General features: G+C 57.7%; 7 protein-coding genes across 7 annotated transcripts; 6 read left to right on the top strand and 1 right to left on the bottom strand.

Moving 5' to 3' along the window:
• Nucleotides 1-648: 648 nt before the first annotated feature.
• TRAVEDRAFT_30496 (uncharacterized protein) lies at nucleotides 649-2,978 on the top strand. The gene is made up of 16 exons (XM_008042772.1): nucleotides 649-994; nucleotides 1,061-1,071; nucleotides 1,137-1,177; nucleotides 1,229-1,240; nucleotides 1,299-1,352; nucleotides 1,404-1,417; nucleotides 1,472-1,500; nucleotides 1,554-1,585; nucleotides 1,639-1,702; nucleotides 1,772-1,903; nucleotides 1,958-1,995; nucleotides 2,052-2,086; nucleotides 2,148-2,251; nucleotides 2,309-2,335; nucleotides 2,401-2,464; nucleotides 2,522-2,978. The coding sequence occupies exons 1-16, from the start codon at nucleotides 924-926 to the stop codon at nucleotides 2,784-2,786; spliced, it is 993 nt and encodes a 330-aa protein (XP_008040963.1). The 5' UTR covers nucleotides 649-923; the 3' UTR covers nucleotides 2,787-2,978.
• Nucleotides 2,979-3,592: 614 nt separating this feature from the next.
• Nucleotides 3,593-4,487, top strand: TRAVEDRAFT_30495 (uncharacterized protein). Its single transcript, XM_008042771.1, has 4 exons — nucleotides 3,593-3,868; nucleotides 3,926-4,147; nucleotides 4,200-4,338; nucleotides 4,400-4,487. Exons 1-2 carry the CDS (start codon nucleotides 3,786-3,788, stop codon nucleotides 4,038-4,040), a joined length of 198 nt encoding a protein of 65 aa, XP_008040962.1. The 5' UTR covers nucleotides 3,593-3,785; the 3' UTR covers nucleotides 4,041-4,147; nucleotides 4,200-4,338; nucleotides 4,400-4,487.
• Nucleotides 4,488-12,490: 8,003 nt separating this feature from the next.
• Nucleotides 12,491-14,851, top strand: TRAVEDRAFT_171648 (uncharacterized protein). The gene is made up of 17 exons (XM_008043245.1): nucleotides 12,491-12,842; nucleotides 12,909-12,919; nucleotides 12,985-13,029; nucleotides 13,081-13,088; nucleotides 13,147-13,200; nucleotides 13,252-13,265; nucleotides 13,320-13,348; nucleotides 13,402-13,433; nucleotides 13,489-13,552; nucleotides 13,621-13,752; nucleotides 13,807-13,844; nucleotides 13,908-13,942; nucleotides 14,004-14,107; nucleotides 14,165-14,191; nucleotides 14,254-14,320; nucleotides 14,378-14,643; nucleotides 14,688-14,851. The coding sequence occupies exons 1-16, from the start codon at nucleotides 12,772-12,774 to the stop codon at nucleotides 14,637-14,639; spliced, it is 993 nt and encodes a 330-aa protein (XP_008041436.1). The 5' UTR covers nucleotides 12,491-12,771; the 3' UTR covers nucleotides 14,640-14,643; nucleotides 14,688-14,851.
• A 251-nt stretch (nucleotides 14,852-15,102) lies between these two features.
• On the bottom strand, nucleotides 15,103-17,269 carry TRAVEDRAFT_50244 (uncharacterized protein; the record flags this gene model as incomplete). Its single annotated transcript, XM_008042909.1, has 22 exons — nucleotides 15,103-15,130; nucleotides 15,196-15,254; nucleotides 15,316-15,445; nucleotides 15,507-15,531; nucleotides 15,583-15,640; nucleotides 15,694-15,721; nucleotides 15,779-15,791; nucleotides 15,854-15,900; nucleotides 15,956-16,056; nucleotides 16,114-16,150; nucleotides 16,211-16,226; nucleotides 16,291-16,302; nucleotides 16,360-16,384; nucleotides 16,440-16,474; nucleotides 16,528-16,553; nucleotides 16,611-16,636; nucleotides 16,689-16,706; nucleotides 16,766-16,775; nucleotides 16,835-16,933; nucleotides 16,987-17,000; nucleotides 17,063-17,141; nucleotides 17,202-17,269. 22 exons carry the CDS (start codon nucleotides 17,267-17,269, stop codon nucleotides 15,103-15,105), a joined length of 954 nt encoding a protein of 317 aa, XP_008041100.1.
• Nucleotides 17,270-18,484: 1,215 nt separating this feature from the next.
• TRAVEDRAFT_171645 (DNA repair protein RAD10) lies at nucleotides 18,485-19,960 on the top strand (the record flags this gene model as incomplete). The annotated part of the gene is made up of 7 exons (XM_008043244.1): nucleotides 18,485-18,583; nucleotides 18,648-18,751; nucleotides 18,812-18,911; nucleotides 18,966-19,001; nucleotides 19,050-19,090; nucleotides 19,144-19,315; nucleotides 19,378-19,960. 7 exons carry the CDS (start codon nucleotides 18,485-18,487, stop codon nucleotides 19,957-19,959), a joined length of 1,134 nt encoding a protein of 377 aa, XP_008041435.1.
• A 772-nt stretch (nucleotides 19,961-20,732) lies between these two features.
• On the top strand, nucleotides 20,733-22,752 carry TRAVEDRAFT_73558 (uncharacterized protein). Its single transcript, XM_008043243.1, has 17 exons — nucleotides 20,733-20,815; nucleotides 20,885-20,894; nucleotides 20,960-20,979; nucleotides 21,033-21,065; nucleotides 21,125-21,221; nucleotides 21,272-21,297; nucleotides 21,353-21,383; nucleotides 21,439-21,471; nucleotides 21,533-21,618; nucleotides 21,671-21,716; nucleotides 21,774-21,872; nucleotides 21,955-21,996; nucleotides 22,064-22,111; nucleotides 22,176-22,243; nucleotides 22,293-22,318; nucleotides 22,375-22,598; nucleotides 22,652-22,752. Exons 1-16 carry the CDS (start codon nucleotides 20,750-20,752, stop codon nucleotides 22,556-22,558), a joined length of 915 nt encoding a protein of 304 aa, XP_008041434.1. The 5' UTR covers nucleotides 20,733-20,749; the 3' UTR covers nucleotides 22,559-22,598; nucleotides 22,652-22,752.
• Nucleotides 22,753-23,286: 534 nt separating this feature from the next.
• On the top strand, nucleotides 23,287-25,116 carry TRAVEDRAFT_50241 (uncharacterized protein; the record flags this gene model as incomplete). The annotated part of the gene is made up of 16 exons (XM_008042908.1): nucleotides 23,287-23,352; nucleotides 23,415-23,424; nucleotides 23,487-23,506; nucleotides 23,559-23,591; nucleotides 23,649-23,745; nucleotides 23,803-23,828; nucleotides 23,893-23,923; nucleotides 23,981-24,013; nucleotides 24,072-24,157; nucleotides 24,217-24,262; nucleotides 24,329-24,427; nucleotides 24,484-24,528; nucleotides 24,591-24,632; nucleotides 24,688-24,755; nucleotides 24,812-24,837; nucleotides 24,894-25,116. 16 exons carry the CDS (start codon nucleotides 23,287-23,289, stop codon nucleotides 25,114-25,116), a joined length of 951 nt encoding a protein of 316 aa, XP_008041099.1.
• Between the last annotated feature and the right edge of the window lie 128 nt (nucleotides 25,117-25,244).

The raw sequence follows: 25,244 nt of genomic DNA, 5'->3' as shown, positions 1-25,244 counted from the left end.
TCCCTCAGCTTGAATATCTTTACGACGTGGCTCTTCCGGAGTCGCACCCAGGTGCGATGAGGGCCTAACGATAATGCCACCGCCTAGACGCGACCTCCAGTCTCGCTCGACACACGGCCCGACGGACTGCACCAGACCCAGTTTCAGCAAGTGAGTCCATGATAGAGCAATATTGGCAGATGGCGGTACAAAGACAGAAGAGGCCATTGCCTCCGCGTACGTTCACTGTCTTGAACACCGGTCCGTCCGGCGGGGCTCGGCTCCGAGTCGTCCGACACCGCATCCGACGGCCCGATATGGTAGCCCTTGTCTTCCACGTCGGGCGCCTGGACGAGCTCGACGTCTTTGGCAGTGACCACGAACGTTTCGGGTGCGCAACGGGTATGTGGCCTTCTCTGCTCATAGCAGTCAATGATGCTTAGATATGCAACCCCAGCGGATGCAGTACGCCACGATGTCTACGGCCAGATATACCTCCGTTGCGGTGCGAAAACACACATCCGGATCTTCGCATATCTTTGCTCCGGGCGGTGCGCCCACTCCAAATGCACCCTCGAGGCTCACCACGGCTCGGAGGTTCGCGTGCGGAGTCCACTAGCAGCATCGTGGATTGCCCTTCGCGGAGTTCATCTCTGCGCATGTGCCATTCAGGCCCTCCCATCCGGCGCCGAGTGTCTGTTCAGACTTCCTTATCGTGCCTAGCGTCTGCGGGCAGTGGGTCCCCGGCCCTTTCGACCAGAAGGAAGAAGGCCTGGCCAGAGCTTCGGCACCGCATCACATCTCCGCCCGTCCCCAGACTAATGGATGCCATGGGTTTACAGCCTGAGTGAAAAACAAAAGGAAGGCCGTGGGGGACGCAGCGGTCCCCACTCCACGTCCGCCCTTGCGCGTCTTCCTTCATGACTGCTGCTTGAGTTTTCAGGATGTCCTCACCCATAGAGGTTCCGTTCGCTGAGTCGCTCGAGACTCTTCTGATCCACGGAGAAGCAGTCCGGTGAGTAGACCTGCCATGCCAGGCGTGGATCACACGAGGCCATTCGCTGACACGTTTTCTTGGTAGCATCATAACCCGTGAGCCATCTTGTGCATTACTAACCAATGTGAGGCGTGCTGAGAACATCCCGGACCCGTCATAGTCGTCGGCTTCGTCGTCCTGCTCTATGACTATCTCCTCACGGTCAGTGTCCTCCCGATACCTCTGCTTGCACCATCTTGACATCTCTTTCAGCTCACAGATGAGGTGGGATGGTTCTGCACTCGAGACGCATCTTGTTCTGAGTTCCCATTTGCTATCACAGGTCAACTTGATATGGAATGCCAAGAAAGGCGTCGTCTCGACGATCTTCCTTCTTGTAAGCTGTCTTTCTTCTCTTCATCACACACGGCCGCTGAACCGCACGCAGAATCGCTATTGCATGTAAGAAACCTATCTAATCGCTTGGGGGACGTTGCTTACACCGTAACGATTCAGTCCGGTCGTGCTGGCTTTGGATATATATGGTGAGCACAGAGGCGTCTTCCTTGCTATATACGTTTCTGAGGACGTTATCCAGAATCGTTTGGGAACGCGGCAGCTTCAATATTGGTACGCTCGTTGTGCAGTCCAATCCTCGACTCTCAACTTATCGAGCTTCACAGTTTTGCAAGGTCTGGACGATAGTGCAGAGCTATGTAACGATATTCTCCTATATCTCTATCCATGGTACGCATTCTCGCACCCCACGCAAACCCTTGTCTCTCTGCTGACGCGCCTGTCGTCGTGCGCTCGCAGCGATAGTCGCGTGGCGCCTCTACGCAATCCTTAGAGGCAAAGCCTGGGTCGCGTGGACGCTATGGATAGCAGGATTTCTGAACTTCGCCATCTCCGCGGGTATCACCACCGCGTCGCTCATTCCCACCATCGGTGCGTCTGCCAACCACATACCCGGGTTCGCGCCCACATCTGACGTCCGCGCAGCCAACCTCCGTCCCTTTCATCACGCGTGCGTCGTAAGCGTGAGTGTACCTCCGGTCACTGCGGTCTGCGGGAGCTGACGTGGGTATCATCGCAGGCGCCGCGATACATATGGGCTATTTGGCTTCCTAGGTATGTCACTTATGCCAGGCATTGAAAGACGGCGGGCGCTGACATGACGGCCGACGTGAAGTGTCTTCTTCGAAACTCTCCTTTTCGGCCTGACCATCGTCGCTATGGTCTATCAAGGGCAGCGCCATTCTTTGACTTCTCTCTCGCTTCTCCTTTATCGCGATGGTGAGTAACGCAGTCGTTCCGGGTAGGTCGCTGCCTCACTAAACACCGCCTTCGTAGGAATGTTGTACTTCGTCGCTGTGACATGTACGTAGGCCGTCCGCCTCACACTCTCCCCCGCGCAGCCCTGCTGAATTTGTGCGCACTCACAGTTTGTTCCCTCTTCTCCCTGATGGTATGGGCCCTCGCCGGCCCCGACCTCCTCGGCCTCGCTCGCTAGTACGCCCGTGCCCCCCTCCCTCTCCCATCCCTTCTAACACCCCTCCCCGCTCGCAGCTTCACCCTCGCGATGGTGAACGTCGCTGGGGCACGCCTCGTGCTGAACCTCAAGGCGTACGCGGCGTCGCGCAGCCCGGACGACGACCTCACGTGGGACCCGCCGCACTGGCCGCAGCCGAACGCCACGACCACGCCCGTCGGGATCCGCTTCGCGTCAGACTCGGACTCGATCGGTTCGGGGCAGCGCACAGAGGCGTTTGACCTGGAGATGTACGCGATCGAGCGCGAGTACCAGCATATCGGGACGCGGATCCACTAGGGTGCGCGTTTCGCTTTTCGGCTGGCTTTTGGGTTTGGTCGCGTCGCGGGGTTTGGATACCAAAGGTGCAGGAAGATACCACTGGAGGAAGGGAAGGATACCAGGTTATTTGTACAATACAGCACTGTATCGCTAGCTTATAGACCCCGCGCGGGGTCGTCTTCACCATCGTTTTGAGCACTTGTGTTTGCACCACCTCTGTTCGACTCCTCAGGCCAGTACGAGCAAGGTCCGCCATTAGCACGCATGAGGAACGAATAGTCGAACAAGGATTCGCGTGGTATAAAGAGTGCGCTGAAGAAGGAGCGTGTGCATTACAAAGAGAGGCGACATGTACATATACTGGTTTATTGAAGCATCCCAGCACGCGCTGGGCTTGTCGCGCGCCCGCGGGGGATACATCCTGATTCTCCATCCATCCTTGCGTATTTCGTTGTCTAGGCCTACAACGCCTTCGCGAACGAGTAGCTCCTGCAGAAACGAACATTAGCTCTCCGTTCGCGATATGCAGGTAGGAAGATGCTCACTTCATGTCCTCGTTGTCCGACTGCGACTCTTCCTTGAACGCCTGCGCGGGATGGGCGGTGGCAGTGCTGGATGAGGGCGAGCCGGCGGAGCGGGACTCGGAGTGCTCGCTGGATCTCGCTTGGGCGAGCTGGATCTCCCAGATGGAATGACGGACTCTGCGTGGATGGTGGGTGTCTGGGTATTCACGGTGGGTGTCTGAGTAATCATGGTGTGTACGTGGATCGAGGGCGCGTAGGTGCCAGTACTAGCTGGGGAGGAGCGACTCGTTCTCGCACTTGGGACGGTCGGAATATCTCAGAAATGGCATTGCGCACTATGGAAAGTACTAAAGCACCATCTGCGCGACAGGCAGCCGCAAAAACAGAATCGCGGCCATCCCGAAGGACACTCTGCGCACTCGGACGCGTGGGCGCCTATTGTGACACTGCTCAAAGCTGCAAAGTCGCGCGCCGCGCCGCCTCCCTTTCCACCATGACCCTCGTCTTTCCACTCCCGCTCGCTGTCACTCTCTCTCCGTCTCGCGGCGATGCGCCTCCCGCCATCGAATGTGCCATCTGCATGCCCACAAGTCAGCAGGGATCCGCACAACCTGCGGACACGCCGGTACGCACCGTCTCCGATCCTGAGCGCGCGGGAGTCGATGAGGCCGACGCCAGCACTTGTCCAGGACGCGGGGTGTTCGTGGCGCGGGGCGCGGGAGTTGATGCACCCGCTGCATTGCTATAGCGCGGCGGGAAAGTCACCGATACGCCTCCATCTGCCGGAACTGAACACCCGGCAGAGTCCTTTCGGGTGCAACGAGGCCGTCTAGCGTGTCTCCCGCATGATGTCGCCTGCAGGCGCGGGCGTAACTGGTACTGCCTTCCCAACAGGTAAGATCCTCACCTTTTTTGTACTCCCAGAAACTTGGTACACGGCGCCGGACACGTCGCTGGCACCTTCACAGGTCGGGACAGGGCTCGCGCCAGGTCGTGGTCGTGTCTGACGCTGGGAGTGGATGTTCTCCAGGCCTGCCATACCCATCCTGCGTGAAGATGGTCGGTTAGCAGTCGGAGCTCGTGCCGGCCAACAGACGAGTTTCTTACCCAGTGCCTTCTCCGGAGTCCGTTTGGGAGATCAGCCCTCAGCCTCTCCCGCGACGTACATTCTCCCTTCGACACTGACCAAAACGAGTGTGGTGCGGATGAGCTGAGAGGACGCGCTGCGCGGGCCCAGCAAAGTCCTTGAGCGTCCGGGAACGTCCGGGCCGCTCGGCACGTTCAGGCAGCAATGGCGCCTATGCCGCCACAGCTCGACATCCTCAAGGTCCGCTAGTAGGTCCATGACTTCTACCACCTACCACTTTGCTTCTGCCACGCTCGCTCTGGGGCCCGTTGTCGAGGTGACCGCGCTCTCCCTGCATGTGCATCTACATACGGCCACACGTGTTTGCCCGAGCGTTCCGTGACGCGGGCCGCCGGCGAGCGTGTGCTCGTGTTTGCTGCATATGCCCGGCAGATCCCTCGGAGTGCCTGCACAGCTGGTAACATCGTGTCGTAATGACCAAAGACTGTACCGCCCCGGGGACTCCAAGATGGGAAAGGTGAGTGGGAATGCATTCCACGAGCCTTCCGTCGTGCTCGAGGCGTCACTGCCAATGCCTGCCTGCGCAGGTGTACCTTGACATGAGCTGACAGGTACTCGAGTGCCGAACAGACAATGTTCTCACCTCACGTATCCTCGGAATCTCGCAATGTAGACTCGCTCACTCACGGCATAAGCCCAGCTCCACGTTGGGCAGGTTGTGTACGTCTCGGGTGGCCTGCGAGGGACAGGCCGGGGGATGGCTCCAGCCGTACTTGCACTGCGTGACGATCGTGAGTTAGCATGATGCATAAGAGACCTAAACAAGCTACTTACCTTGTCCCTCAGCCACGCTGGCCGATCCGCATCCGAGAGGCGTGCTGCACATCGGCCTCTCTTCTCCTTGGTGTGAACAGGTCTAGACGAGGAAGAATTGGTATGTGCCATATCTACTTTGTGCACATGCGCCCACGCGGCTCCACCGTGCTCACCTTGCACGATCCGCCGTACTTGAGACTTCGCGTCAGGGCTGCACGAGGGCATTGGCCGCCCGCGGCAGCTCTGCACGGGATGGGAAACTTGACGGTGGGCAAAGAGACTATGGTATGCATCGCCGCACGTTAGCTCATAAGATTTGCTGTATCACATTCAGGGTTCTTACCAGGTATGCATGTGCACACACGAGTCCGGGATGCTTGGTGTACGTCTCAAGTCGCACGTTGGGCGCTTCATATCCGCAAGGTTGTTCTTTCAACTTTTCCGTCAGCAACGAGAGCTTGTACAACACAACGACACAAAGACCCACTCTCTTCAATAAGGAGAGCATCTTCGGCGCGTCCAGGGGTGCATGCCGTCTACCGCACTCCACGTGCGCCGGAAGCTACGGGTTTATCGCCCATCGCTACTCAGAGGTACCGACTGCGCTGAGAGGGCTAAAGCCTCCTCGGCGGAGAGCGCCCTCACGCCGCATCGTTGGAACACCTGTCAGAGGCCGTTCCATCCATGGAACCACGCACGTGGAGTCCTTCGCATCGCGCAAGCTCGTGTATTGAGTGTTCCTGTATGGGCCTATGGTGCAAATGGAGATGTTCAGGACACTGCGGGTCAGTCCGGCCGACGACAGCGAACTCAATACGACTCACGAGATCCAAGGCTACATAGTGCAGCTGCCATGTGCGGGATGCTTGCTGAGATGCCAGCATGGGGCGCGTTTGTCAACAACCCTGACAGCACGCGCCTTTGCCCAGCCTGCTGCACACCCACGCTGTGCTCTCGGGACGCCCTCCGGAGATGTGTCGATGTGTCAAGAGCTCGTGAGGATGCATCAATACAATCCCAGTCTCAACGATGATGCATGGACCTACCAAGGACAGTATCTCGCTCGCGCAGAGCCACCAGAGTCGTCAGGGAAGGGCAGTGTCTCCTGTCAGCCACGCAAGCCTGGGAGCTCACATGTGTGGCGTGAGGATGTCACATCGCTCGAGACCAGTGTAGTCGGCAAAAACGGCAACGGTCCAGGCGGGCAAGATTGCTCGCGAGTCGTGGAAGGTGCGTCGTTGTTGGTCCCGACAACTTGGATTTAGTGACTGATAGTGATCTCGACAGATGCGGTGCTTACAGTACGAGTGCCCGGTCAGCGTGAGGCGGACGACCTCATGCTGGAACCTGGAAGGTGCACGGTGAGTCAATCTGAGGCTGGGATGGGTAACGCTCTTGAAGGTGCGCCTGCTGCGTCGTTTCTTGTTAGGCTTCAACGGCTCGGAGGGGCAAGTTTGTGTGTTGCCACTGCTGACGGACTCGCCCATGAAGAGGATTGCCGGTGAAGGGGAGAACCGTGAGCTAGGTCGGCGAAGTGGGACACAATGCGAGGTGGAGGATCCAGACAAGGAGGAAGTGGCGGGATAGAGTCAGGCTGGCGGGGAGGTTCTGGCTACATGGGGTGGCCCTGACTGCACAGTGCCGTTGCGACGGATGGGTAGCTCTCCGTCCGGGGCTGTGCCGCGTGCGGGACAGTGCAACGCCTGTGGGAGGATCACGGTGCACGGCTGTTTCGGGGTGCAAGCTGTTATCTTTGCTCATTCTAGATTTGTTCCTATGGCCGCTCGCGTATTGTCTGCTATTGACTTCCATGCACTGGACCAATCATAACACCTGGTAGATGTGTGCGGTGCTATCGCATGCACAAGTATACATTCTGGGTGCTTTATCTGGTGGTATCTATACTGCGTGAGCATGCGGACCTAAAGGGTTGCGGTTTACGCTTGAATCTCAGATGCATTTCCGGTGACATCGGCGAATCTCAAGGGTCGCCGGTCCAGGTGCTTTGGGAGTACCCGGCGTAGTCGAGGTCCGTGGATACATCAGATTCATTGCCGTGTGCACCTTTAAGCAACACTCGACACGACGGGATATTATTGAGCTAGGCGTATCCATGGAGAGAAGGAAAGATTGACCATGCGAGCAGGGCATAGCAGTAGTGAGAACATGTTGTGTCTGCCAAGCAATTGCCTTCTTTGGTAAGAATGTTCGAACCACCTGCGCACTCGCAACGTATGCATCGACCATGCTCTCTCGTTTCTCCCTCCTCTTGACTGACATGGCCTGCTCCATGATATATATTTGTCGCCGCCGTATCTATCAAACGGGCCAGACCGTCAGCGGACAATCCATGCTCGACGTGCAATCACATCCTGGACACGCCGCCACCGCCGTCTCCTGCCGTGCACCCAGAACACCTCTCTGCCCCTGTTCCATACTCGGCCAACACGGAAACGAGTGCACTAGCTGCGCACGTATCTCCCCTCGCAACGGTGGTGCCTACACCCGCTCGAAACGAAGGCAATGCTTGATATCTTGCGTACCGAGCTCCCGCTGTCAGAAGCGAGCGCGTTCCTGCTACCATGCAAGTCGAGACCGGCGGCATGCTGCCGCAGTACGTCCGTGCGCAATCATGCCCGCCGACCCCGTCGCACTCGGCTCGTCGTGTCTCTCCGTGGTTGGTGCACTGCTCAGCGGGGCTCTGAGCCCCTCTGGCCCTCTCGTAAAGTCGGTGTGATGTGTTCGCACGCAACGGTATCCTTACTCGGACGGAGAACGGCCTGGCTCCGGTATACGATCGCCGCACAGACAACGGGACGACGCAGAGGAGCGGAACGGCCCTAAAGTGCGGGGTATAAGTATGTGAGTGACCAGGCGCGACGCGGGCGTGCTCACCGCTCCTCCTCCTTCCCACCTTCTCTCCCACCTCTCACGGCCAGCTACCCACCATACGCCCTACCAGCCTGCACGAGAGGTATGCCAGTAGCATTATGCGTGCCACATCTCATTCACATATGCATTCATAGTCTCCCTCTCGAGCAAGCGAGCGGCGCAGGTTGATGTCTCCTTTACCGGGTCACATGGAGCTGAAGGATACAGCAGGATGCCATGCGCCGTACGCCCAGAAAGCCCTCGGGAAGTCGGGTACGCAAGTTGTCGTCTGTCACGTACGCTGATTCCTGTTGCAGAGCCTCCCACAGCTTGAACACGACGCTTGAGCGCGCGCGCGCGCGGTCGTGAGCATCGTGAGTGCTTCGCACATGCTGTGTCCGACCTCTCGTGAGCCCGTCATTCCCATAGCAGAGCCCCAGTCCGCTCATTCTCTCGTACCAGCACCCTGCAGGCTTCGACCACGGGCACGCTCTGCGCCGTCTCGCCGGCGCCGGTACGCACCGTACTCCGGGAGACCTATAGGGTACAATCGCAGTAAGCACGGCCGTCCGCATTCCGAACGCGCAGTACGGACACTCACCTCGGTGCTTGCTCGCAGCGCTACACCACAAAGCGGACGTCGCGGTCTCCCTCGACGCGGCAGGGGGACATGCCGCATAAACCGCCGCGTCGCGAAGCCGACGCCGAAGCGCGGGCGCGCAAGCCCCCGCACCGTACGTCGCGGAACATGCTTGCAGCTTGCTACACCGCCCAGCAGCTCGCGCGCGGCCCATGGTGATCCTGCATGCTGTCAGTCAGCTCTCCATCCACAGCGAGCAGACTGTGCCGCTCACCGTTGCAGATCGCCCTTTTCCGTGTCGCCTGCATCACCCCGCGCACGCTGTGCGCGCACCCGACTTCCGGCCACACTCGACGCACTGGAAGGTGAGCATCGCGGTACGGGCACTCGGACGGCTTACCTCCCGCGTGCAGCAGCACGTCGAGCTGCACCCGCGTTGTGGACGACGGCGCACGGCAGCGAGGACACCGCAACGGCGGCGCGGAGACAGGGCGGGTGCACCAAGGAGCTTGGAGCGACGGCGGTCGGAGTGCATAGATTACGGTACAAGTATCTACGTACATGTCTCACTCCCGGCTCTGCTCTTGCGGTACCAGGGCGCGCCTCTAGTGACGTCGGCGGAGAGGCGGCGGCGAAGGAGATGCCGGGCGCGGTGCGCATGGCGCCGCCGAACGGCGCGTTTCGTGCACCTTCTCGTCGACGGGGCACAGCGACGAGGGTGTGGTGTTCCGAGGCGTCGCGGAAGCAGCACGTCGTCCGCTTGCTTGTGCACTGGGTCCGGGGGCGGGGGTTCCGATGCACACGGGTTGGTCGACGGCGGAGGCGGGCCTCGCGTGCTCGTCGCGCACGTCTCGTAAGTGGACGCCTTGCTGTTGTACCGTGCACGCCCCGCCCCAGACATGCTCGCAGGTGGCGTCGTCGCGTGCGGGGCCTGGCGCGCGGACCGTATCGGCGGTGTCTCGCCACACTCGGCGCAACGGGCTCCTTCAGCTCACGGCGAAATGCTTCCGAGTCGGCGCGCCTGAGCAGCGCGGGAGGCGATGTGAGACGTGCACGGGAGGTCCTGTGCCAAATGGCGCCGTGGGAGGAGCCGTCGCCGGGTGCGGACGCGCACTTTTCCCTTGTCGCGGCCGAAACGCCCATGAAATCCACGCGAATGCGCGAGATCGCCCCGCCTCCGATCGCCGTGCAATTCGCTGGGGGAGTGCGCCCCGGTGCAGCGGAGCGTCTGCGATGTTGGTGCGTGGTCTGGAGACGATGCCGGCACGGGAGAGGGACGGGAAGCGGCGGGCGGGCGGTGACCGCGTACCTTGTCGCGGTCGTCCTGCGCGCGCTGACGTCGCCATCACATCGCAGATGTCGTGTTCGTGGCTCTCCGTGACGGGGGCGTCGGATGCGGGACTGCGTGGCACCTCGCGGGCATGATGTCAAGATGTTCTCGCCGGAGCGCGAGGGGCGACGAGGGTCGGTCGAGGCCGTTGTGTGGGCAGTAGGCAGGCCGTGCGGAGCACGCGAACGCGTCGTTGATCCTTGGCGTACTCGTACTGAGCATGTGGGGACCTCACGACATGGCTTGCGCGCTATGCGGGAGGGTGACCGGAGCCGGTAGCGACGTACACTCTCCCGACGTCGTTGCGCACCCTGGGCGTCGCCATGGAGGACAGGTCGCGGTCGTCCAGTACCAGTGAGAGCACGGGGAGGTCGCATTGGAGGAACCAGCGTCGGTAGTGTGATTTCTTGTATGCGAGTGATCTGCAAATTCGAGTTTGTCAGCGCATTTTCCGTCCGGGTGCGCCGAGAGCCTACCTAACGCGAAGAGGGTGCAATGCACATCCCGCCAGACACAAGTGCCAGGCGTCGATCGGGGTACCACACCGGCAAAACGGGCGGAAGTCGGTCTAGGCGTCCCAGCCGGTTGGGCGACGTTCGACGCGAAGGGCGCGCGCAGCAGCTTCAGGCGTGCAGCCACGTGTTTGAGTGGGTCTAGCGAGCATATACCCAGCGTGCAGGGCGGGGGTGTCGAGGACTGCGGCCGGTGGACGGCGTTATTGGGCGCGTGAGCGAGCCCGGCGTCGACACCGCAGATCCGCGTTGCGCCGCAAACGGCCTCACCGGTGTACTGCGACGGTGTATGCGTGCGTTGTGTATAAGCAACTCAAGCTATTACGCATGATGCGGCGCGGGCGTGTGCGATTTAGGGCCCGGACGGCCTATATATGGGACGTCGTCAACGCCATTCGCGTCGGCACAATCTGCAGACGCACCTGATTCAACAACGTTGCTGCCGCATCAGACCGGCCGGACATGTACACACGCCCGTCGGATGGGCGTGGCGGGAGACGGCGGACGATGGGGGGAGAGGCCGCCTCAGCGCGCCGGGCACTACGGGCAGAGGACGCTGCTGCCGCCTTGACGCACACAGAGGTGTCTTGTTCCAGGTACGATGCACACTCCCTGCACTTGGGGAACGGAGGCATGGAGGTTCGCAGATGATACGTCGAGATATCGAGGACGCATATCGAAGGCGCCCGTGTGCTCTGGGTGTGGTGCCGCCAGTGCCGCCGATCCGCCGATCCGCCGGGCGCTGCAAACGCCGTCGCTAGCATATGCAGACCGTACACAAGTGTGTATTGCGCAACGACGGGGAGCCGCACGGCGCGAGGGCGTGCAGGCGTTCCGGATTCAGTGGGCGGGCGGCCTATAATTCGGACGTCGTGAGCGCAGTTCGTATCGGCAGACGCTGTGAACGCACCGGATGGGAGGACATCGTCGGCCCGACAACGCTGTGAGCGACGCGCGCGTGTCCGTGAAGAAGCGATCGTGTGAGAGCCCGTTGACGGCATACGGGGACTGCTGAGTACGCGGGGCGTAGCGCTCGAAGGACGTTGACGGCGCCTTAGCGCACACAAGGGCGTCATCTTCTGGGTGCTACAAACGTGCTCCGAGCGTCCAGACTGTGGGCGTTGAGGTTTACGGATGGCACGGGGGATTAAAGAGGGCGAGAATGAGGGGTCCGGCGAGAGACGCCGTTCTGCGAGGGGCGGTAAACGCAGTCACGGGTATACTACGCGGATGCGCACGAACGTTCTGTACGACGACGTGTGCCAGTAGCGCGTGATGGGACGAGGGCATGTGGGTAATACAGGGCGGGAGAGCTGTCAACGGAGCACTGTCAGCGCATATCGCGTCGAACGGGGCTGCGAACGCACCTGGACGAAGAGCGGCATTGCCTGCATAATGCGCCTGTGCAATGCACCAGGAGAGAGTGCGTGGCGAACGATGGAGGGCGGAGAGGGCAGGCTAGAGTCGACCAGGCGGACAGGACTGGACAGGCGAGCAGAGGGCAGACGAGCGATTGAAGGTCGTGTGTGAACAGCGCGAGCGACGAGTCGAGAGAGCAGTGACGCCATCGACGCCTTCGAATAGGCGCCCGCCCGAGGATGGCGGCACAGCGGCAGCTGCAGGCTGGCTCACTGTCTTCAACACGGTCCTCCAGCGGCGCTCGGCTCCGAGTCGTCTGACGCCATTGGTAGCCCTTGTCTTCCACGTCGCGCCTGGACGAGCGCGACGTCATGGGCAGTGACCACTGGCCTTCTCTGCTCAGCCAATGATGCTTGTATATGCGCCCCGCCGGATGCGATACGCCACGACGTCCACCGCCACATATACCTCCGTCGCCGTGCGAAAACACCCATCCGGATCGGCACATATCTTTGCTCCGCCCGCTGCGCCCACTCCAAATGCACCCTCGACGCTCGTCCACGGCTCGGCGGTTCGCGTGCGGAGTCCACTAGCAGCATCGTGGATTGCCCTTCGCGGAGGTCATCCCTGCGCATGTGCCATTCAGGCCCTCCCATCCGGCGCCGAGTGTCTGTTCAGACTTCCTTATCGTGCCTAGCGTCTGCGGGCAGTGGGTCCCCGGCCCTTTCGACCAGAAGGAAGAAGGCCTGGCCAGAGCTTCGGCACCGCATCACATCTCCCCCCGTCCCCAGACTAATGGGTGCCATGGGTCTACAGCACGAGTGAAAAACAAAAGGAAGGCCGTGGGGGGACGCAGCAGTCCCCACTCCACGTCCGCCCTTGCGCGTCGCGTCTTCCTTCATGACTGCTGCTTGAGTTTTCAAGATGTCCTCGTCCATAGAGGTTCCGTTCGCTGAGTCGCTCGAGACGCTTCTGATCCACGGAGAAGCAGTCCGGTGAGTAGACCTGCCATGCCAGGCGTGGATCACACGAGGACACCCGCTAACACGTTTTGTTGGCAGCATCATAACCCGTGAGCCTTCCTGTATATTACTAACCAATGTGAGGAGTGCTGAGAACGTCCCGTACCCGTCATAGTCGTCGGCTTCGTCGTCCTGCTCTATGACTATCTCCTCACGGTCAGTGTCCTCCCGATACCTCTGCTTGCACCATCTTGACATCTCTTTCAGCTCACAGATGAGGTGGGATGGTTCTGCACTCGATACGCGTCTTATTCTGAGTTCCCATTTGCTATTACAGGTCAACTTGATATGGAACGCCAAGAAAGGCGTCGTCTCGACGATCTTCCTTCTTGTAAGCTGTCTTTCTTCTCTTCATCACGCACGGCCGCTGAACCGCACGCAGAATCGCTATTGCATGTAAGAACCCTATCTAATCGCTTAGAGGGCATTGCTTACACCGTAACGATTCAGTCCGGTCGTGCTGGCTTTGGATATATATGGTGAGCACGGAGGCGTCTTCCTTGCTATATACGTTTCTAAGGACGTCATCAAGAATCGTTTGGGAACGCGGCAGCTTCAATATTGGTACGCCCGTTGTGCAGTCCAATCCTCTCGGCTCTCAACTTATCGAGCTTCACAGTTTTGCAAGGTCTGGACGATAGTGCAGAGCTATGTAACGATATTCTCCTATATCTCTATCCATGGTACGTCTCTCTGTACCTTATACAAAACCTTATTCACCTTTCACACGCACGTCGCCCTGCGCTCGCAGCGATAGTCGCGTGGCGCCTCTACGCAATCCTTAGAGGCAAGGCCTGGGTCGCGTGGACGCTATGGATAGCAGGATTTTTGAACTTCGCCATCTCCGCGGGTATCACCACCGCGTCGCTCATTCCCACCATCGGTGCGTCTGCCAACCACATACCCGGGTTCGCGCCCACATCTGACGTCCGCGCAGCCAACCTCCGTCCCTTTCACCACGCGTGCGTCGTAAGCGTGAGTACCCTCCGGTCGCTGCGGTCTGCGCGAGCTGTGGCACTGACGTGAGTATCATCGCAGGCACCGCGATACATATGGGCCATTTGGCTTCCTAGGTATGTCACTTATGCCAGGCATTGAAAGACGGCGGGCGCTGACATGACGGCCGACGTGAAGTGTCTTCTTCGAAACTCTCCTTTTCGGCCTGACCATCGTCGCCATGATCTATCAAGGGCAGCGCCATTCTTTGACTTCTCTCTCGCTTCTCCTTTATCGCGATGGTGAGTAACGCAGTCGTTCCGGGTAGGTCGCTGCCTCACTAAACACCGCCTTCGTAGGAATGTTGTATTTCGTCGCTGTGACATGTGCGTAGCTCTTCCTAACGCACAGGGCAGCGCAGCCCCGCTGACTCCGTGCGCGTGCACAGTTTGCTCCCTCTTCTCGCTCATGGTATGGGCCCTCGCCGGCCCCGATCTCCTCGGCCTCGCTCGCTAGTACGCCCGTGCCCCCTCCCTCTCCCGTCCTCTTCTAACACCCCTCCCCGCTCGCAGCTTCACCCTCGCGATGGTGAACGTCGCTGGGGCACGCCTCGTGCTGAACCTCAAGGCGTACGCGGCGTCGCGCAGCCCGGACGACGACCTCACGTGGGACCCGCCGCACTGGCCGGCGCCGAACGCCACGACCACGCCCGTCGGGATCCGCTTCGCATCAGACTCGGACTCGATCGGTTCGGGGCAGCGCACAGAGGCGTTTGACCTGGAGATGTACGCGATCGAGCGCGAGTACCAGCATATCGGGACGCGGATCCACTAGGGTGTGCCCCTTCCCGTTCGCGCTTGCGTCGCGCCGTCGGTGGGATTATGGGGTTCGTCGCGTCGCGGGGATTTGGATACCAAAGGTGCAGGAAGATACCACTTGAGGAAGGGAAGGATACCAGGTTATTTGTACAACACAGCACTGTATCGCTAGCTTATAGACCCCGCGCGGGGTCGTCTTCACCATCGTTTTGAGCACTTGTGTTTGCACCACCTCTGTTCGACTCCTCAGGCCAGTACGAGCAGGGTCCGCCATTAGCACGCATGAGGAACGAATAGTCGAACAAGGATTCGCGTGGTATAAAGAGTGCGCTGAAGAAAGAGCGTGTGCATTACAAAGAGGAGCGACATGTACATATACTGGTTTATTGAAGCATCCCAGCACGCGCTGGGCTTGTCGCGCGCCCGCGGGGGATATATCTTGATTCTCCGTCCATCCTTCCATGTTTCGTTGTCTCGGTCTACAAGGCCTTCGCGAACGAGTAGCTCCTGCAGCAACGATCATCAGCTCTCCGCGCGTTTGGAGCGCAGGTTGGCGAAACGAGCAAGCTTACTTCATGTCCTCGTTGTCCGACTGCGACTCCTCTTTGAAAGTCTGGATCGGGATCCCGAGCTGTGCGGCGTGCAGCGTCAGCGCACGACGCAAGATGCGATGAAGGAGAGAGGAGACGTACGCTCACTTGCGGGCTGCCGGGCCCGCCACCGGAGGAGCCGGGGAAGCGCGGCGGGGAGTTGACGGTGCTCATGCTGAGGTTGACGGACACGGTGTGCTCGCCGAACCCGCCGAGCGTGCGCGCGTTCAGCCTGAAATATGCCTCGGCGTCAGCGGGGTGCGCGCGCGGGGAAGGAGGGCGAGGAGACGTACGAGGCAAAGAGCGCGTTGGTGTAGACTGCATAGAATGAGTCTACTGGTGATAACATGGACGAGGGAGGGCACGTACAGTGGCTCAAGATCATGTAGGGCGCGAAGAACACGAAGTTGCGGGGCATGATCCCGTACTAGATAGGGGAGTCAGACCATGCTGTGTTCGTATGTGTATAGTACTACTTACCGTGAGGAGGGCAACGGCGGCATCGGCACTAGCGCGAATCTAAGGTCAGCATAGTCGCCGTCAGACGGCTTGAGATCGGACGTACGCTGTCAACAACCCTGGAGGACAGGAAAGAATAGCGGTGAGCACAATGCGCGGGGGAGGGACGAGAGAGACATACCGGTGTTCACAGTGTAGAGCATGAGCCGGCCTAGACCCGAATCGCGCCTGCGTCGGTCTCTCATTAGCGGCGCACCACAAACCCGGACAGGGCGCGATATACCTTGCATTTCCGGTCTTGGTTCCGCGGAGGAGGCAGAGTAGCGTAACGGCAACGGCCGCATCGGCAAGGACAGCGGATGCGAAGTTGAGGTAGAGAGAGACCTAGGGCGCTTGAGGGTTGGAACGATGTTGAAGATTTCGCACTACATGATGTCGTACCTTGATACTGTCAAAGTCGCCCGCCTTCATGGTGAATCTGGGACGGCCGAGCGCACGAGGTCAGAACGGAACCGGAGCGAGGAAAGGGATGTCGTACCCCTTCACGGTGAGGACTGAGTTGGGATGGTTGAAGATTGAGCGGACATGAACACGAGACAGACTAGTAGGCAGACGCACCGATACCGCAAGCTATGTTGCACGCGACCAATTTTAGATCAAGTCATAGCACCCCAGAATCGTACGCACCGAAGTCAAGTAGTGACAACAAGACCTGGAAAAATGTAAGTTTTCGCAACACATCGCTACACGCAGAGGGTAAAGCGTACCATTCCACCTGCCAGGAACGGGTTCTCGTGGCTTACTGGGTCGAAATCTTAGCGACATGGTGCTATGAAGGACGAGGGAAGAACGCACGGTGCCATATACCCTTGATGAACATCCTAAAATAGGTCAATATATAGCAACATTGCAGTCGGGAGAAAGCATCGACGACTTACCCCCGCACCATGAAGCTCACGAACGACTGAGGATAGAGGGTCAACATGGTTTCCACTGGGACGCAGTTTGACACTTACAGTCAGGAGCACTAGCATCTGCACGCGGCTGCGATTTAGATTGTTCACTTGCGTGAAAGATGAGAAGGAGAGCGTACCACAAGACTCCTGTAGATGGCAGCTACATGTCAATAACCGAAGATATAGGCAAGGAGTATCGCACGCACCATACTGGCGTTTGGAACACAGTCGGGTCTCCGTATTTGGTGATGAAGTGGTAGTACAGAATGTGCCCCACCATCACGACGTTCAGCGTGTCGAGCAGCCTATACCGCGATAGATTCAGGCTCAAATCGTCAACAAGGGCTGCAGTACTCACCATATCGCGAGCACCTGAGGTTGTGAACATGTAGGTTTGAGGGGCAGACTTGCGCGTGAGGGCGTCGACAACTTACATAGAGGCGCATGAGCGCGGAGTCTTTTTGACTACGGCCATAGTACATGAAGCCCTGGGAGCAGGTAAGGCCATAGAGCCTGTTCCGATCCACACAACGTTAGGTCTGCAAGCCTCCATGCACGAAAAGAAGCACTCACGTAGGCCCCACAATACCTCCGATCAAGATCGCGCCGACTGTTGGTCCCGGACCATCAGGTACCGACATCTTGAGTTACAGCAGGGTTATGGACAAGACACGAGCTGCGTAGAAGGCCGGAAAGGAGCGGCCTCGGGCTTTGCAGCGTTTACAGTCGTGAGGAGCGGGGACAGGACAAAAAGGTGGGCGCGACGCGCAGTAGCACATCATATATCGCTGTGCGGGACATGAATGCCGTTAGACGGACCTCGGTCCTGGAAGGCATGCCAAAGACCAATGACACAGCTCGACGACGCCAATCTTCGGGACGGCGTTCTTCCTGAACGATGGGCATGAAACACCCCAAGTGTCCTCGCGAGGCCTGCCGGTGTGCGGAGCCTAAGTGCCGATTACATACTTTCGTCCGATGACGACCGGGCTGGGTATGCCTGGGACCGGTGCTGGGGGAAATCTGGGGTCCAGCCAAGGAGAAGGTACAATCCACAACATTGACAATCGATGCGATCGGGGCCCAGTGGACCTGAACCTGGCCTGGTACGCAAAGCAGTAGAACACCGGAATTGCAAGAGGTACATTCGTGAGCTCGCAAAAGTAGGAGCGCTATCGACTGGCTATGCGAGAGATATCGGCGTCAGAATTAGACAGATTGCTGTCGTGCTGTCGTAAGTGGTCGCTCGTGCGAACCTAAGCGATTCTGCATGCCTACCGTTAATCAAGTCACCTATTTTATGAACGGAGCTATAGGGCGCCCGCCGAGCCGTGACGCCTCCGCCGGTTTATGTGGAGGCATCTCAGAACTGGCAGTGAATAAGGGCACGATTTATCTCCGAATTCGAGAGGAGCATCTCAAACGCATTCGAGTGAGTGGGGAGAGGAAAGATGTCCTCGGAGCCCTTGGCCAAGGACGCCAACCGATCGTTGGAGGTTGCAGTGAGATCTCGATCTTAACCACGCGCACCGAGCGTCATAAGTATTTCCAGGTATTTCCGTCGATTCCGAACTTGCACAGGCACACTAGTGCTGATTGATAGAAGAACTAGTTCGCTGTACGGACGCAAAGTTTTGTATTTTTTGAACAGAAGTCTGAAGAGGCTCGTTGTGGTGTCCGAACGGAGGAGGGCGGAAGCTGTTGTTAAGCGCCTTCCCGCCTCCTTCGGAGTTTGGAGTTCAACGTTTCCCACGGAGGCCTTCCGCATCCCTGGCCACCGCCGCTGACTCGACATGCGTTCTCACTCTCGTTACAGCTGCCACCGATAGGCAGGAACATAGAACCGACGTAAACCCATGGCGTCTGCAAGCAGCTCGTCAAGACCCGCGGCGCCCGTAAAGCCACCTGTGGTGGTCCCAGGTTCAGGGAACAACATTATAATCAATCCGTGCCAGGTAGGTTCGCGTCGCATGTCGGCTTGCCGACGTCCGCATACAGTCGCTGATGCGGGCACGACAGAGAGGAAATCCAATCTTAGAAAGCGTCAGAAATGTCGGAAAAGAGTTTGGCGAGATTTTGGCGGACTACCAGGTAGGAAAAACTACTGGTGTCCTGTTCCTAAGGTAAGCGCTACACCGGTGTTCGTGACGGTACTGCGCGCATGCTGAAGCACCGCTTCATAGTCTGCGGTACCATAGGCTTCACCCAGAGTATATCCACCAACGAATAGAAAAGTTGGGGCACTCATACAACCTGCGGGTGCTGCTATTGATGTGCGACGTGGTTCGTCTCGAGCTGCTTCGTATGCTTGACTCTGTCTAACTTTCGACTCCTCAGAGCGAGCATCAAGACCCAATTCGTGAATTGACCAAGGTAAGTCTCACGTCATCTGGTTTACACTTGTCTGACCATGTATTGCAGATATGTCTGATCAACGAAATGACCATCATGGTCGCATGGAAGTGAGATAGCGCTTCCACGATCTGCCTGAATGTGTACTGACACACCATCTCAGTCCAGAGGAAGCCGGTTACTATCTAGCAACATACAAGCAGTTCGAGCACAGACCGCCTGATCTCATCAAGGAACGCGTCGACAAGGACTACCGGTCCGTCCTACGCACCGCGCTCACAAACATCAGCAAAGTGAACAAGACCGACGTCGAGACCCTGCGGACGTCTTTTGGGGTCCGTATCGCGACCATTCGCTTGCTTTGATCGCCGATCTGACTGTTCTGTGTCGTTCCCAGAGCTTTGCAGCGATATCGCGCGCGTCGTCCGAGCAGCTGCAGAACCTCCCTGGGTTCGGCCAAGTCAAAGCGAAGCGCATCCAAGACGCGTTCAACAAGCCCTTCCGCAACAATAGCACCAGCGCGCTTCCCATCAGCACGCAGCTCCAGCTTCTCGCCAGCCAGCAACCCGCCGCGTCCTCCAGCCAAACCACAAGCAAGGGGAAGGAACGCGCCACGGACGGCACGGAAAGCAGCAATGGCAGAAGCGCAATGCCTCCACCCGCATCGGTCCCGGAGGCACCCCGCCCGCCGCCAGCTCCGCACCCGCGCCCTCCGCGCGAGCCGAGCCCCGCTTGGGACATCGAACTCGACCTGAACGACTCCCGAGAGCCCACACCCGAGTCTGGGCCGCCGCCGCTCGGGGGGACGGCTTCGCGCAAGCGTCCACCAAGCCCGATGTGGGATATCGAACTAGACTTGAACGCAAGTGAGGTGGAGGACGAAGAAGTCGCTGCTGGGGAGGAGGACCCCAGGTTGAGGAAGCGGCCACGAGAGGGATCTGGGGAGTTCGGCGCGCCCACAATGTTGACTGGATCGTAAGACTGCGGCCGACTCAGTCGCTGCGCGAGATACGCTGTGGTACGTGACCCCGATGCTTCTTTCCACTGAGATGCTGATGAAGCTCGGGCTCGATCAGTACCGATGTTGTTATATACTGTGCATCTGGATACATTGACAGAATTCTCGTGAACGGCTGTGCAAGCTGTGTCTCGCGGCTGCTCTCGCATTTGCTTCAAGCACGCCTCCGATGCTAACTTCTATACAGAGTATCTTCGAAAGGCAATGCAGGCGTCCTGGACCCAAATCGTCACCTCCTTTTCAGACGGAGCGCCGCGGCTAAATGAGCGGCTCAATTAGCAGGGAAGCCATCGCGGCCGACCGTTTGCACTTCGGCGCAGCAGTCAGCCCATTATGAAATGGCACCCGGCGCTCCCGCCTCGTGCTCGGTAGCAGTCACAGTAATTCAAACCGAAGACTATCGGCGGTACGAGTCGGTAGAGTCGTAAGCTCCACCTTCAATCCTCGTATTCGCGCGTATACTGAAGTAGGCTACCATTTTGTGCCAAAAAGCCCTTGACGATGGACTATCGTTCCTCTAGGCTTAGTGGGCGTACGCGACTTAATGATTTTCGTCGCACCGAGCTGGCTTGTGCTATCGACGTCAGGCGTTCCGACCGAAGTTGATGAAGACAGGCTATGCCCCGGCTGCGCTTATAGAATGACGAGACTTCTCAACCGCCCGGGGAGCGTCTCCATCCTGAGAAAGTTACTTATAGGTGCTGGTCAGCGGGTACGCAATGAGGCTCGTTGCTCCTCCACTCATCCGTTCATGCCGGATTTGTCGACCCTCCTGGGAGAGGCTCAATCGCACCTCGATTTGCTCAATCTCATCAAGGTGAGCCGATTTAATCTCAATTTATGTTATGTTATAGTTGACAGACGTTATCGTTCCTTTTATTGATAGTACGCTGGCTGTGGGTATTTTCATACTACCTGCATGTCTTGACCTTGCTGAGACATCCATTCGGCCGGCCTGTAGTGGCGTCGCTGACATACGTTGTGAGCTGACCTTCCGCATGACAACATACGCATACTTATTGCGCATCGTATAGCTTCTTGACATCTTGGACACTCTCAGCGATGAAGTCAGTGTCTCCACCGTCTTCAGACTCAGTCAGCAACTGAACATGTCCTTTGGTTCTAGATCGCTCTCGTATGGCCCTCGCGCCTCAGCGCCATGAAGGTCATCTTCCTCGTGAATCGTTACATGCCGATCGTGGATGTCTCGTTGGGTAATGCCGGTGAGCCTCGAGCCCGATGGGTTGCAACCATGTCGCTGAATGTCCAAAAGTGATCTTGGGCGTTCGCACACACCAGGTCAGGGTATGCACATACTGCTCTTTGGATAATATCTGACATTCTAGTCTCCCAGACTTGCTCCGTCATGTGGCCACTGGTGGTCGGTAGGTGCTGTGCTCCTATTTGCAATGCCCGGGCAGGATGCTGAACGCATCATAGCTCTTTACCCTCTGGGCTCCTTCATTTCCGAAAGTGCGATAGCTTCCGTGTGGCTCTTCGACAGCCATTCAATCTTCTGACTCCTTTGAAACAGTCATTCTCATGGTCCGGACCGTGGCGCTATGGAACTTCAGTAGAATCATCGTGGGTCTCATGATGCTCAACACACTGATCATCGTGGTGAGTGCATTCGACTCCCCGGTAGCGAGCCTACTTGAAATAAATCTCTTAGGTTCCCACAGTCGCCGTGGTACAGCAGTACCTCCAGACGCTTCACTGTCCGTGGTTTTTGTTTCGATCCTCGGGTCTTTGACGAGCATCGCCTTGTTTGACAGATCCCTCGACGGCCGTACTGGAGGTCACAGATTGCGTCGCGAGCATCTCGGATGGCGTCGGGTGGGTCTTCTACGGCTGCATCATCATCTCCGAAACCAGTACGCGCATCGAGTTCTTCTTCTCTTCTATGGTTGAACTTTGAGCTTACGAATTGGTTTGGTACACTGGTAAAACCCATAGCCGTGGTCGCTTTGACGTTACTCAAGATGTACTTGACGTCGGGTACGCACGGCCTCTATGTTCTGCATCAGCCTGCCTACCGCTGTTGACGGAATGCGGGATGTTACAGGGCGAGGAACATCTTTCTCCCTGCTTTTCCGGACGATGTACCGCGACGGCACGTCAAACCTCCGCGCTCTTCCTCGTGCAAACCCGTTACTTAATCAATCTAATTTTTCTAGGTACCGGGTTCTACATTTTGCTGCTGACCGTCTCCGTCACCAACCTACTCTGCATGACCACCGCTCCAGTAAGATGCCGCTCTCTCTTTCAAGCTGGTGGTTCTGATTGCATTGCAGGTTTGGGTGTCATCTGCCCTTCAGCTGTTCGTCAAAATCTCACTCTCGCAGCCTCATCTCAAACTGATCTGACTTCGCGCAGGCCTCATCGGGCAATACACAGCACCTTGTGCTCCCGGGTGCTGCTCAACCTCCGCAAAGCGGCCGCCCGATCCTCCGGCGTCAGCTGGGATGAGTTTAACAAGCGCAGTGAGCTAGCGTTCGAGAGGCGATTCTCTGACATTGGGGAGGACTCGTTCATCACGCTAACGGATCTGGAGCGATGAACACTCATCCGATGTTTTATGGGTCCGCGACTTCGGCGAGGTGCGTATTTGACACGTTGATGATCTGCAATCATTCATTGACGTGCGTTAAAGCTTCGCCTTTGAGCAGTGGTTTGTTCCTATACACTGCAGACTGGGATGTGACTTCAGTACTCTCAATCTCGAAAGCATGTTGCGGAGGCTGTGGATATGCTGCGACTCGGAGTTGTGGGCCCGTTGGGTGTGCTTTGAATAGCCCGACGCTCTCGGAAGTACCAATCACGGTGAGGGAAGCCCGAGGACGTATCCTGTGTGGTCGGACTGCGGGACGCACACGACGTACAACAACATCTAGCATGGGTGAGTGGTTACCTGTGCAATGCCAGTGGTTCGCTAACGTGCCACCACAGCTTTATCACGGGCTGTGGCACCCCCGCCACCTGACTCAAGTGGTACGTTCAGCGTCCGGAGGGACGTCCCGCCGGCGCCGGCAGTGCTATTTCTTCGAATTCTTCGGGATCGTCCATAAGATTGAGACACCCGCCATTCAATTCCTGTGCAGGGAAGCCATAAGAAGGATATCTTGATAAGGTGATATGCTACCACATCGTGTCCACGCCTTCTCGAGATGCAAGGGCGGGAGAGCGCTGCATGGGGACGGGAGTTTGTACTTAAGCTCGTGAGACCCGCGCGTCGCCCGTACGCTACAGATACCCCCACGCCGGCAATCCTCAGCCACCCTTCAACCGATGGCCAGTCTAACCAGCATTTTGGAAGCCTCGCTATCTCATTTCGATCTTGTCTTGCCGGTGAAGGTAGACCATTTAGCTACACCTAGGTTGGTGGGCAGCTGACGTATTGTTATCCCCTTGGTCAGTATACCGCCGGTACGCCATTATTGTGAACTGTCGCATTGAACTCAATTCTGACTCGCTGTGTCCAACCACAGTGGCCTCGCTCACCTGGGTGGTAAGTGCTTGCCAGGGACGTTCTCAAGAGCAAAATCACATTGGCCTTGCAGGCACTTGATGTAATCGAAACATTTTCTTCCGAGGTAAGTGCAGAAGGTCTACAATATCGACGTCCATACGGCTGACGACTCCTCCACTAGGTCGCCTACATGTGGCCGTCTCGCCTTAGCCCGATCAAAGTTCTATTTTTCGTCAATCGTTACATGCCGTTCCTTGACATGTCGCTCGCCACGGTTGGTAAGTGTCACCCCTACAACGCTCTGCACATCACACTTATTTTGCCTCCTATCAAAGTGGCATTGGGCGCAAAGAATCCTCGGGTATGTGCGAAGAGCCGCCCTTAAACTCAGTCCCTACAGACATAAACCTCTGCATTGATCACAGGTATGCGCAGCATTATGGCCGACGGTGGTAGGTGAGTGCCCTTTCCCGCCGCGGCATTTGCCATCTCATAACAGGGATGATGTTGTAGCTCTCTATTGGTTTGGGTCACTCATCAGCGAAAGTACGCAACACCAAGGACCATGCAGCAGGTTTCAAACGCTGAACTTACTATGCTTCAGTTATCCTCATCGTACGCACCGCCGCTGTATGGGGATACAATCGAGCCGTCGTCGCAATTTTGGTCCTGAATTGTATCGGCCTCGTCGTAAGCAGTAGCAGCTTCGTCCTAAAACGCTGTTCTCATGCGGGCGACGCGTTGTGCAGGTTCCTTCATTTGTGATGATCCCGACATATCTGATCAGGATGACATGTGCGTAATATGGGCTCACTCGACTCGAAAAAGTCATGAGCCGGTTCTTCTAACCCCCGCACCCAGATCCTCCGGCCGAGCTGCTCGAGATCACCGCTTGCGTGCCCAGCGTCACAGACTACGACTGCTGGGTGTTCTATGCTGGCATCATCGTCTCCGAAACGAGTACGCCGCTAACTACTAGTCAGAGGTCACGCCGTCGTACTGACACGCTTGTTCAGCTATGATCGTCCTAATACTACTCAAGCAGTATATGTCGGCCTCAGGTGCGATAACATGCGTATAATTTAGGGTCCGACCACACTGACTCGGATGGTGCGCATTTCAGAACGCAGGATCTCGCTGCTTCTTCGCACCACTTTTCGGGATGGTACGAGTACAAGGCCGACACCCTCGAAGGAAGATAGCTGAAATGTACCTTGCAGGTGTTGGCCTGTACACGGTCATGCTCAGCGTTTCGGCCGCCAACATGCTCTTCATGACAGTAGCACCGGTAAGAGTGTAACTCTCGCCGTTTCCAGGGCGGAAAGCTGACCTGCCACTCTTCAGGTGGAAATGTCGTCCGCATTCCAGCTGTACGTCCCCGTATGCCGCACAGCGCAGCAGTGGCCGCTGACCTACTATGCCACAGGCCGCACAGAGCGCTGCACACCACGCTGTGCTCACGCGTCCTGCTCAACCTACGCGAAGCCGGCGCGAACGCTTCTGGCTGTTTCAGCCACGACGACTACACCAAGCACAGTCGCATGGTTTTCGCCACTGCCGGGGCCATCGGCACTGATATGAGCGACATTCCCCTCACAACGTTAACGCAACGCTCCTACGATGTTCATACTTTCGACAGTGAACCGTGAGGATATGTATTTGTTTAGTGTGTACCTTGTTATCATGGACATTTTGGGCTTAAACCATGACTAAAAACTCTCACTACATGTGCATAGTGGGTCGTCCGACGCCCTACGCTAATCCTCCATCGCCTGGT

The sequence above is a fragment of the Trametes versicolor genome (assembly GCF_000271585.1).
Source record: "Trametes versicolor FP-101664 SS1 unplaced genomic scaffold TRAVEscaffold_9, whole genome shotgun sequence".
Taxonomy (NCBI): domain Eukaryota; kingdom Fungi; phylum Basidiomycota; class Agaricomycetes; order Polyporales; family Polyporaceae; genus Trametes; species Trametes versicolor.
Note: the sequence above shows the minus strand (reverse complement) of the source record. Positions and strands in the feature narration are given on the sequence as shown.

Coding starts and splice junctions, on each gene's coding strand:
- TRAVEDRAFT_171648 (XM_008043245.1), top strand. CDS start 12,772: ATGTCCTCGTCCATAGAGGTTCCGTTCGCTGAGTCGCTCGAGACGCTT. Junction 13,349..13,401: donor GCTGGCTTTGGATATATATG/GTGAGCACGGAG, acceptor GACGTCATCAAG/AATCGTTTGGGAACGCGGCA. Junction 14,321..14,377: donor CTCCTCGGCCTCGCTCGCTA/GTACGCCCGTGC, acceptor CCCCGCTCGCAG/CTTCACCCTCGCGATGGTGA.
- TRAVEDRAFT_73558 (XM_008043243.1), top strand. CDS start 20,750: ATGCCGGATTTGTCGACCCTCCTGGGAGAGGCTCAATCGCACCTCGAT. Junction 21,066..21,124: donor TGGACACTCTCAGCGATGAA/GTCAGTGTCTCC, acceptor CTTTGGTTCTAG/ATCGCTCTCGTATGGCCCTC. Junction 21,873..21,954: donor CATCATCATCTCCGAAACCA/GTACGCGCATCG, acceptor TAAAACCCATAG/CCGTGGTCGCTTTGACGTTA.
- TRAVEDRAFT_30495 (XM_008042771.1), top strand. CDS start 3,786: ATGACCCTCGTCTTTCCACTCCCGCTCGCTGTCACTCTCTCTCCGTCT. Junction 3,869..3,925: donor CCCGCCATCGAATGTGCCAT/CTGCATGCCCAC, acceptor GCCGGTACGCAC/CGTCTCCGATCCTGAGCGCG.
- TRAVEDRAFT_30496 (XM_008042772.1), top strand. CDS start 924: ATGTCCTCACCCATAGAGGTTCCGTTCGCTGAGTCGCTCGAGACTCTT. Junction 2,336..2,400: donor GTACTTCGTCGCTGTGACAT/GTACGTAGGCCG, acceptor GCGCACTCACAG/TTTGTTCCCTCTTCTCCCTG. Junction 2,465..2,521: donor GACCTCCTCGGCCTCGCTCG/CTAGTACGCCCG, acceptor CCTCCCCGCTCG/CAGCTTCACCCTCGCGATGG.